General features: G+C 49.9%; 1 protein-coding gene across 1 annotated transcript; it reads left to right on the top strand.

Annotated features, from left to right (window-relative positions):
• The first annotated feature begins 5,595 nt into the window (after window positions 1–5,595).
• TMEM250 (transmembrane protein 250) lies at window positions 5,596–10,792 on the top strand. The gene is made up of 2 exons (XM_072124474.1): window positions 5,596–5,752; window positions 10,141–10,792. Exon 2 carries the CDS (start codon window positions 10,255–10,257, stop codon window positions 10,672–10,674), a length of 420 nt encoding a protein of 139 aa, XP_071980575.1. The 5' UTR covers window positions 5,596–5,752; window positions 10,141–10,254; the 3' UTR covers window positions 10,675–10,792.
• Window positions 10,793–12,032: the final 1,240 nt, after the last annotated feature.

A 12,032-nucleotide genomic window follows, 5' to 3' on the forward strand; every position in this document is an offset into this window, starting at 1 on the left:
ATAGGTCCTTATAAATCCAGTTTCTTCATAGTGAGAATATACTGAAATTTCACACTTTAACAGCAGGAAACAAAACTTTTATATTTTGCTCCTTCACCATTTTATAGCTCTACAAAACAGCAAACTTTATCAAAAGGTAATAAACCTTAAACCATAAACTGGGCCGATAACATCTGTCGCTTATACATTATTCACCGACACATGTTACAGCAAAAGGTTTGTCACTCAACAAACAGAGAACTTTTGTGGTTTTAAAAGAAATTTTGTATGGAGTAACTTTTTGGCTGTGCTTACACGTGGAGCCTCGGAGACAGATGGCACATCTAATAGCTGCCCATGTCTAGGTTTTAGTAGACAAATGTTCTAGTCTTTCTTCAGGCCCATGGTCTGGTGGAAGTTCATGCAAATCACCACGGCGATGGGTAAAGCCAATCACTTCTACCAACCTTTACATTAGTCTCCACTTCCTGGGCCTGACTCATCACACCGATTGGCTGAGTGGGTATTTCCTGTGCCGATACATAAATGTGAAGTAGAGACCAGTCCGAAACCTGGATAGCATAAATGAAGTGGCTACTACTGGCCTGTCTTAGCTGTCATGGGTCAGGGGTAGTGGACCCACTGAATCACTGCGGACGATGACGTTAGCTGACACATGGGAGCGGAGTCTAAGTACATCCAGTTTTTACCATTGCCTGACGCAAAGCAGGTTGGACTTGCTGCAGCGTGGTACCACCAGGTTGCTCCACAGGCAAGACTTTGTCCGCAGTAGTGGCCAAGCCGAAGTACACAATCGTGAAGCAAGACGGAGCCGTGGACAGGCAGGAGGTCAGGACAGGCAGCTTTGGATCAGAGTCGGGACATAGCAGAAGGTCAAGGCAGGCGGCAAAGAATCCGAGTCAAGAACAGGAATCGAGGTCACAACGGGAAATCGCAGGGAACACAGAAGACAAGCTTTCTCCAAGGCACGAGGCACAAAGATCCGGCAGGAGGCACAGTCAGAGGCAGTCCATTTATTTGGGCAGACGCCCGGCTGCACAAATTAGAGACACGCTGGCCCTTTAAATTTCACAGAGCCGATGCATGCAGACACACAATAGTTTGCGGGTAGGCATGTCGGACCGCTCGAGATGCCACTGGAGCAGGAAGAGTCGAGCAGAGCTGCGGACTGAGTGCTGGGGCAGAGGGAAGCACACGGCTGCACCTACGACCCGAGTCATAGGTCGCAGGAGCACATGCAACATTAATGCTCATTTAGAGTCAAGTATTGTAGTGTATGGGCACCTATCACCTCCGTCTACTATGGCCAGTATGTTTGAGTCCCGACCTCTTTAGTGGGTGGTATTTTTCGGTAGCAAAAAACTGGGAAACTTTCTTCAGAACAAGAGTTCTGGGTGAGCATGAAGCAGGAAATGTATTTTTTAATACTTTCATCAATTTCTATTTTCTGCTGAAAGACCCCTTAAAAGGAAATCTACTATCAAAATCCATCATGATAAACCAGGGACATTACTCATAGATCCAGGCACCGTGACTGTGGTATTCTTCTTATGTGTGTTATCCACGGCCTCCTACCTCCTAAAATCAACTTTTAAAAAGTTATGCTAATAAGTCTGATGGGCTCCTGGGGGTGTTACCAGAGTCCCTGTGTGCTGCAGCTGCACATGCTGTTACTTTGTCCATAAATATCAAATATAAGGAAATTACCACAGACACAGTGTCGGGATCTATGAGTAATGTCCCTGGTCTATTATGATGGATTTTGGTGGTAGATTTACATTAAACTCTGCTGCTCCCACTCATTAGATGGAAAGAAAACAATTAAAATATTCTGCCTTCTAAAGGGGAAAATTGTACTATTTTTTAATATTAATATTGTTTTAAATGTACTATAAATTTTTCCATCAAAATAGCTAATTGCTTATAATGCAAGTCCATAGCTTTGTATATGGCACTTAATAAACCTTCTGTTACAACGTAAAACAGGGAGAGAAAGAAAAGAGATTTGGGGAAATAAGAAAGCTCTGCCTGGAATGCAAAGCTGGTATATACATTTTACCTATACCCCTGATTGAATCCTCCCAGGGGCCTATGACAACACTACCTGTAAACAAGCCTGATATGTTCCCACCAGTATTCAGCTAGTTTTAGGATATTGGTACAAATGGAGTTAAGCTGCTGTAATGTCTACTTCATCTTGCAATTCATCACCTCAGAGTCTTCAAACGAAGCCGCTGTTGATTAAATTAATAAATGCAATCCCAATCTAAAGCAAGTTAATTGGGATGATTTATTTGGTCCTGACACTTTTATGCATCTTTGATGAAGCATTATGAGGTTTGTTTTTTATTTTGCATAATTTAATGTGAGGCTTGGAGCTGGGGGGCTCCATCAGTCGCTGACAATCACCCGAGAGCCTCTCAAGATGTATGTATTTACGATTTATCTTCCCGCGTCGGATCTGCCGCTGTTTGTTGTGTGGCTGTCAGGTTGACGGATCTGTTTAGAACAATCTCTTGAATCCTCAGAATTTTTCCTATAAATCTTATGGTGTGCGGATAATTCATTGAAACTTCTCAAATATCTATTACTTAGCGCTTAGGTAGCAACAAGTAAGATGTAAATGTTTCTATGGCTCTCATTTACTGTGCCATTAAAATCTATTGACCGTGATACATCACAGGGGAAGCAGACTTATCACAGATGGAGCATCCCCCACCGGGGCCTAGACTTTCATCGGTGGCTGTAGACAGCCAGGGGCCAGAATATCGGAGTGGCTGGCTAATGCGGCCTTGGGTGTCTGTGGTCACGGTGCTTGGTATGGGGACCGGAGGGCTGTCCTACAGCCTGGCAGATCTACAGCAAGTGGTGTGTGCAAGAAATATGTGAAGGAGAGGCGAAGGAAGGAGGTTTCTCCCCGGGGCAACCCCTGAGGTGGATATGGGAATCCCTGGGTGATGGATGGGGAGCCCGTGATGGTGAAGCAGCCTGATCCAGGGATCACATGGAGGCACATTGTGCAAATCAACTCACGGTTCTTTATTTGAACTGCAACAGCAGACAATGGCCTAATATCAGCAGCAGGTTCAGCAGGCTGGAAAGCTGGTAGTAGATATCTAGTCCGCAGGAAGGGTTGCTCACAGCCTGTAGTAGCTTTAAGCTGGACTGGTAGATAGAGCAGGGACTGGACAGTGGACCTCTGCTCTGGGGCTTAGTCTCCTGACTTGCCCCAAGTGTCAGGCAGCAGCCTGAGACACCTCCGTTTCCTGGTAATGGGACACTGGCTTGTGCAGCACACGCAGGTGCTGCACTCTCCTCTGCTGACTCACCAACTCTGACGTGACTGGCCATGTACTCCCACCCGCAAGGGCTTTTTATTCTCCCCTAGTGAGGTGGCAGCACTCTCTATTGAGCTTGCTTTACAGTAACAACATAACATATCATTGGTTACAGACAATTGATATGTTAGCAGTTAGCCCAGGCAGTGCTTCCAGCTGCAATTACAAAGTTCTCCACGGTTGCAGACCTCCTAACGAGGTGATCAGTGTCCCTAGGCAGCTCCTAACATGGAGAGGGCATTATTCACAAAAATAAGCTCCTGCTGTGATGCACTTTGCTATGGGATATCTAACAAATCCTACTACTGCCCCATTGTAGAACGCTGTATAAAGTGGTCAATAGATTTCTTTAAGGTGTACGCTTGTATTATCACAATATATGGGGCCCCATGTTGAAGGTGCACCAAAAAAAAAAAAAGAAAAAAAAGGTGCACTCCGTCAGAGCAGTGCAGGGGGCGAAAGATTCATGAAGTGAGCACCAGAAATCCTGAATCTGATGCACACAGTACAGACTGCTCTGTTCTTGGTAAATGTGCCCCAATGTTAAGCTTCTAGTTATGGCTCTGGCAATACTGTTTTTCGAGCCTGCAACTGGTCATAAAGGTCCATGGGTTCACGGGACAAACTTCAGCCGATGAGTGGCAACAATGGAAATGAAGTCCCATGGAAAACAGTAGTGATGTCCCACTGAACTTCTCATAGGCAAAATGACCCCCTATATCTTCTGCCCAAGGAATAGTCCCCTAAGGTGTTTTAAAGGGAACCTGTCACCAGGGACCTCATTGTCACTAAAGACAGATTGTAAAAGCCCATCCCACCTGCAGTGCAAATCTGCCTTTCGGCCATTTCTAAGCATTTGCATTGTGTGTTAATTGTGTGTTTTAACTTACCTTGCACCCTGACAGAATCATCTATGTAGTCCCAGGGCTTGGGCTTTGGTTTGGATGCATTTCAAAAAACAACATGTGACATGTCTGTTACTCACTCCTCAGATCTTAGCCCCCTCCTTTGTGCTCCTGTACAGCTCCTCCTCCTGCTTCTTCTTAGAGGTCACAGCCTGGTGAGATGACATGAGTGGGGGTGGGAGGAGCTGTACAGGAGCACAAAGGTGGGGGCTGAGAGCTGAGCAGTCTGCAGCTCAGACAAGTCACATGTTTTTTGAAATGCATCCAAACCAAAGCCCAACCTGTGACTACACATAGGATTCTGTCAGAATGCAAGACTGAGTAGTAACACACAATTATATTGTAATGCAAATGTTTAGAAAATGCAGAGGGGCAGATGTGCACTGCAGGTGGGATGGGCTTTTACAATCTGTCTTTAGTGAAAATGAGGTCCCTGGTGACAGGTTCCCTTTAAGGTGCCTGGGGACCCCCATCGTGTGGCGGCAGAGAGCGACCCCGCTGCGTTGTCATCTCTCGCACCACACAACAGCTCAGATTAATAATTCACCTCAGACACAATGTGACAGGGATATTAATGAGATTTAGACAAACGACTTTTCACAGATGTAGAAATTTAGTGATGAAGCAATAAGTCAAAATGTCCCAGCGGCTTTTATGGAGAATATGACTCATGTGAGGGGCACGTGTGGTACAAGGCCCCCAAAACATGGCTGCCACAGCTGAATCCGGAGCCGCCATTGGTATTAGTAAAATCTGGACGTTTTAACGGTCACTCCAGTTTATGGATAATTGTCGTGATTAGATATAATCACTTATTATCTGTAATGGACGTTCTCTGGCCGAGGGGGTGCGGATGAAGTTTGGGGTAGAAGATGTTGTGTTTTGGTACATTTTGTGCCCTTTAGTTGCAGTTTCACCTCTTACTGAACACAGACTTTTTAAAAACTCTCCAGTTTTTAGCCCCAAACCTTATAAAATTAGTAAAAATTTAGTATTTTTACAGACTCATAGATATGAGATATATAGATGAGAGATATGTTCACACAGGACGGATAGACTAAATTTTGGGTGGAAGAGTTATTGTTATACAGCCAGGGCAGGTTTCACCCATATTTTAAAGTATGGGTCACAGTCTTGATCTAAATTGACATTTTGGAGATTTACACTGCAGATATTGGTCCTCTATGCAGTAAATCTGCAGATATCCATTCTAATAGAAGCTATGATTATTATGTGCAGATATTCTGCACTGCAGAGCTTTGCACATGTCTATGGCTGGACTGTCGCCATGGTAACAGGCTCTCTTCCCTAGTTCTCAGGACCGGTACCCGGCTCGCAGCTCTCGCGAGACTTCAGACCCGGAAGCAGGAAGTGAGAGCGGGGCGGGGGGTGTCTGCTCCATGCAGGGGGCGTGAGACCGGCTGCCGGAGCCTGAAGTGCGGGGGATGGAGGGGCCGAAGACTACGGGTCTCCACAGACACCGGAGCGGCGCGGACACCCGCTGGAGGAGTAAGTGTATAGGATGGCCTGCAGGGGGCGCCGGAGGGCTGAGAGGGGTCACCTGCGGGATGCAGAGGGGAGGGGGAGGCAACTGTGGCTGTAGAGAAGTGTCACCTGCAGGGGGCGGTGTGGAGAGGGGAGGGAGGAAGAGTCATCTGGGGCATTGGCTGAGGAGTCACCTGCAGAGGGGAAAAAAGAGGAATCACAGGCGCAGTGCGGTGTGGTGGCGGGGGCATCACCTGCAGGGGGCGCAGTGCGGTGTGGTGGCAGGGGCATCGCCTGCAGGGGGCGCAGTGCGGTCTGGTGGCAGGGGCATCGCCTGCAGGGGGCGCAGTGCGGTGTGGTGGCAGGGGCATCGCCTGCAGGGGGCGCAGTGTGGTCTGGGTGGCAGAGACGTAACCTGCAGGGGGCGCAGTGTGGTCTGGTGGCAGAGACGTAACCTGCAGGGGGCGCAGTGTGGTCTGGTGGCAGAGACGTAACCTGCAGGGGGCGCAGTGTGGTGCCGGGGGCATCGCCTGCAGTGCGGTGTGGTGCCGGGGGCATCGCCTGCAGTGCGGTGTGGTGGCAGGGGCGTCGCCTGCAGGGGGCGCAGTGCGGTGTGAAGGTGGTGCCACAGGCAGGGGGCCCAGTGTGGTCTGGTGGCGGGGGCATCGCCTGCAGGGGGCGCAGTGCGGTGTGGTGGCAGGGGCATCGCCTGCTGGGGGCGCAGTGCGGTGTGAAGGAGGTGCCACAGGCAGGGGGCCCAGTGTGGTCTGGTGGCGGAGGCATCGCCTGCAGGGGGAGCAGTGTGGTCTGGTGGCGGGGGCATCGCCTGCAGGGGGCGCAGTGTGGTCTGGTGGCAGAGACGTAACCTGCAGGGGGCGCAGTGTGGTATGGTGGCAGAGACGTAACCTGCAGGGGGCGCAGTGTGGTCTGGTGGCAGGGGCATCGCCTGCAGGGGGTGCAGTGCGGTGTGGTGGCAGGGGCATCGCCTGCAGGGGGCGCAGTGTGGTCTGGTGGCAGAGACGTAACCTGCAGGGGGCGCAGTGTGGTCTGGTGGCAGAGACGTAACCTGCAGGGGGCGCAGTGTGGTCTGGTGGCAGAGACGTAACCTGCAGGGGGCGCAGTGCGGTGTGGTGCCGGGGGCATCGCCTGCAGTGCGGTGTGGTGGCAGGGGCGTCGCCTGCAGGGGGCGCAGTGCGGTGTGAAGGAGGTGCCACAGGCAGGGGGCCCAGTGTGGTCTGGTGGCGGGGGCATCGCCTGCAGGGGGCGCAGTGCGGTGTGGTGGCAGGGGCATCGCCTGCTGGGGGCGCAGTGCGGTGTGAAGGAGGTGCCACAGGCAGGGGGCCCAGTGTGGTCTGGTGGCGGAGGCATCGCCTGCAGGGGGAGCAGTGTGGTCTGGTGGCGGGGGCATCGCCTGCAGGGGGCGCAGTGTGGTCTGGTGGCAGAGACGTAACCTGCAGGGGGCGCAGTGTGGTATGGTGGCAGAGACGTAACCTGCAGGGGGCGCAGTGTGGTCTGGTGGCAGAGACGTAACCTGCAGGGGGCGCAGTGTGGTCTGGTGGCAGAGACGTAACCTGCAGGGGGCGCAGTGTGGTCTGGTGGCAGAGACGTAACCTGCAGGGGGCGCAGTGTGGCGAGTCAGCGTGTCTAGGGGTTATACAGGAAGCAGGACTAATGAGGGTCAGTTACGGATCTAGGGGTACTAGAAGGGTCTATAACTAGATGCTGCACCATTTTCCCTCATCCACAGAACGGGACCCCCATGGATCACAAGAACAGGGTCAGTTGTACCTCCATATGAATAGAGCGGCTGGCACCTTTGGGGTACATGGGGCACCCATTGTTGTGATCCGTGGAGGTCCCAGCAGTCAGATCCCGACTAATCGCCAAGGTATTCCCCTGTAACGTGGATCGGCGCAAACTTGATGTGGGTAAACTACCCCCTATAAAAAAAAATTAAAAAACACCAACAACTACTATAAATTCTATAAAGTCTATAGATCAGACCTCATCTGTAGGATCACTGGAACATAATCACGTGAACCTTGAAGATCTGCAAAAACAGCTAACATACGTGGGACACGGAGAACATACGGACGACACGTGGGACACGGAGAACATACGGACGACACGTGGGACACGGAGAACATACGGACGACACGTGGGACACGGAGAACATACGGACGACACGTGGGACACGGAGAACATACGGACGACACGTGGGACACGGAGAACATACGGACGACACGTGGGACACGGAGAACATACGGACGACACGTGGGACACGGAGAACATACGGACGACACGTGGGACACGGAGAACATACGGACGACACGTGGGACACGGAGAACATACGGACGACACGTGGGACACGGAGAACATACGGACGACACGTGGGACACGGAGAACATACGGACGACACGTGGGACACGGAGAACATACGGACGACACGTGGGACACGGAGAACATACGGACGACACGTGGGACACGGAGAACATACGGACGACACGTGGGACACGGAGAACATACGGACGACACGTGGGACACGGAGAACATACGGACGACACGTGGGACACGGAGAACATACGGACGACACGTGGGACACGGAGAACATACGGACGACACGTGGGACACGGAGAACATACGGACGACACGTGGGACACGGAGAACATACGGACGACACGTGGGACACGGAGAACATACGGATGACACCTGGGACATGGAGAACATACGGACCGTGGACCATTTGAGGCCGGAGTACAGCACAGGTCAGGTTTATGGGGTAGTAGCACGAAGCTGTAGGACCCACAATGGCCTCAGTTTTTATGAAGCATTAATTTACAAGAACCTTGTGCTCCATCAGTTCTAGAAGCCATAATCACTGTGTGTGTCCAGGAGCCATTGCTTTCCCTCTCAGGATGGATCAGCGTCACTTCCTAGGAGAGAGAAATATCCTGGAAGTACAAGTCCTGCGGGAGTGACGGGGAAGTCTATTCTGCACACGTAGTGGAGTCTGGTTGGCAGTACATCGGGCCCCTTACTAGTACGGAGCTCGGCATTACTATCCACATTTGCTTTCCTTCCCGAAATTCTGTTTGTGTCAGAACCAGAAGGATCTGGATGAACTCAGCAGCCTGTAGAGGAGATTTGTCCGGGGATGCTCCAGGTTGTACTAGTACCTTTCTGAAAGGTGGGTGTCAGACAGCTCCGTCCCTCACCAATCACAAGGTCAAAGGTCCTGTTCCCCCAATAAGATAGCAGATCACACTGCAGCAATATTGACCATCCATAGGAGTGATGTAGATAGCCAGGGTGTCCTCTGGTGGTGCCACATGCGAAGAACAGAGCATCAGGACCCGATACATGCGATTATTGGAAATCCCATCAGAACCATTCAGATTACACAACTCCCAATTCTGTGGATGTTTATATATTTTTTGTGCTCTAGCCATTCACTTTCTATTCACTGACAAACTGATATTTAAAAAAAAAAAATATATATAAACACACACACACACACACACACACACACTGTATTGACAATGCAGACTTTGTGATGACCCAGAGCTGTAATCTGCAGACACTTCCTGTCCATTTAGTTGCTAGAACGTGTTCTGGAAAATCTGACTAAGTTGCATACAAGGGATTCCGCGCTCATGATTACTCAGGTTCCCATTAGTCAGAAAGTTTGCATTAAAGGGGTTTTTCCCACAAATTCAACTTAGACCTTATCCATAGGATAGGGTCTAACTTGTTTTCGTGATCTCCCCACCAATCAGCAAGTGGTCCCAGGTACCTCAGTCGGACCCCTCGTCGCTCCATGAGAGAAATGGAGCAGATGCTGCACATGACCGTTCTGTTCCATACATCTCAATGGAGCTGACGGAAATTGCTGAGTTGTGTTTATCTGTAGAGAATGTATTATGTACATGAGTCCTCAAATAAAACATATAGCAAATGTACAAATAACCATCAAGACCATCTACAATTATAGGTCATATACCGCTGATTACAGAACTTTAGCTCCTCACACAGCTTTGCTCTTAGCTCTGTACACTGATGTGCTATACAGCTCCTCCTCTCTGCTCTGCAGCAGGCTTATGGGAAGGGAAGGGCTGTGGTGCAGCTCCATGCACAGATATAAGAGCACAGCAGTGTGAGGACTAGTCGCAATCCTGAAACAAATCTTTATTTCATAGTCCTGCTGCTACTAACAATGTACATGTATGAGTACAGGGATGCCATCTGCGGTCTGTATGGTCCTACCCACTGACAGGCAGTAGTAGAAGTCCCTATTACTGACCCAGCTGAGTTCTGTGCAATGTATTACTCCATAGTAGAATTCGGCTGTAGATGATGTGATGAGGACGGGTGTTAGGTGTACACATCACTGACTCTTCTTGTTTTGTTTGCAGGTGTGGACAGGTCCTCGGCCTCCCGCTCCCTATTCCTTCAACTTCTAGTCTCCAGTCTGAGGATATGACCCGACCAGGACCTCCCATGAGACTCTACACCGGGTGGAGTCCCTGATGCCTGTAATCCCCATTCCTCGTCGTGTTCGGTCATTCCACGGCCCACACACCACCTGCCTGCACTCTGCCTGCGGACCGGTCCGGACCACACACCTGGTGCGCACCAAGTACAACAACTTTGACATCTACCTGAAGTCCAGATGGATGTACGGCTTCATCCGTTTCCTGCTGTACTTCAGCTGCAGCCTTTTTACTTCCATCCTCTGGGTGGCACTGTCCATCCTGTTTTGCCTTCAGTATTTGGGCATCCGAGTATTCCTGCGCTTCCAGTACAAGCTGTCCATCATCCTGCTGCTGCTGGGGCGGAGGCGGCTCGACTTTAGCCTCCTGAACGAACTGCTTATTTATGGGATCCACGTAACCATGCTGCTTGTCGGAGGACTGGGCTGGTGTTTTATGGTGTTTATAGATATGTAAATAGATGCATGCGGAGGGAGAGCCATGTTCCTTGGCAGTAGAAGTGCGAGTCAGTCTTGTTTCTCTTTTATTTATCAATGCAAGAGTAGTCGTTTTTTAATAAAGGCATGTAAATACACGTCAAGTAGCCCAGCAGTGCGAGCCGCAAGCAACGTCCATCAAGCCAAGGTCTTAATGTTTCTTATTACCATCTTATTGCATATCTCTGTGTGTGCGGAGGGTGGACTGATACAGAGCATGTACAGCGGGGGCACAACTCCTCTTATACAATGGGATTGATTCCCTGTCCATACACCTTCAGTAACCATAGGACAGACACTTATTTGGTCAGCAGCTATTCCGTTTAGCTCACCCTGGCACATGTACACATGGCCAAGCATGAATTATTAATAGGAAGTGTGGTACATGTGCAAAATGGTCATTCTGCTGACATCTGTAGGAGGAGATTTGGAACACCCCATATGTATAAGTATTAGTAGGTTCACCGACTACTATCCACTACCTACCTTAAGATATAGCCTCATGTTTCTATCATCTTATAAAATCATATTCAGCTATTCCTGAAGTGGTGGATTTCCTGGTTGTGACATCAGCTAAGGGCAGTGAGGCCAGAGCACTAAGGGCATTCATATGAATCAGGACAGAATGTTTGTAATTGGATGACCTGAAGCATGTGATGAGTCACATGCTGGCGACACTCCAGGTCCTATTTTCTTGCACTCCTCTCCTACAGCTCCTCACAACAAGCCTCCTCTTTTCTCCAGCTATCCTGTACGGTTTCCCATGGTTACCAGAAAGCATGACAAATTGAGAGTAGCCTGGGGGGGGAACAAGGTAAAACCTCTGCCAGCAGCTAAATACCCGCAGATAGTAAATTAGAGAATTGCTTTTTCTCTTGCTTAGTGCAGAATTAGGCAAAAGTTTTTATACTTTACAGTTGTACTTAAAACACACACAACACTGAACATTATGAAATCTCAAAAAGCTCAGTTTTGGCATCTGCAAACACTACATCACTGTATATTCGCAAACAAATCAACAGGAGCGGAGATGACGGACTAAGGGATATTAAAGGAGAACCCCCTCCAAAGGAGAGAGGCCCTCCCCGTGCCCAGCCTCTCATACTCCAGAGAGCGCACCTTCACCAGGTCACCCAGAATGTTCCTAACCACCTCATCCACCGGGAGGATTTTACGCTGCGTCGATACTAAACACCGTGCGTTCCATGTGTGGTACCTGACCACTAGGCTAACTAGGAATAACGTGCAGCGGTCCCGGCCACCCAGGCCTCTGAGTGCTCCATAGGCCCACTCCGCATAGGAGAGACCGGCCAACCCGGGCCAATGGATGGAAGCGCC

This window comes from Engystomops pustulosus, chromosome 9, assembly GCF_040894005.1.
Source record: "Engystomops pustulosus chromosome 9, aEngPut4.maternal, whole genome shotgun sequence".
Taxonomy (NCBI): Eukaryota; Metazoa; Chordata; class Amphibia; order Anura; family Leptodactylidae; genus Engystomops; species Engystomops pustulosus.

Excerpts from the sequence above, each read along its gene's own strand:
- TMEM250 (XM_072124474.1), top strand. The coding sequence starts at position 10,255 with ATGCCTGTAATCCCCATTCCTCGTCGTGTTCGGTCATTCCACGGCCCA.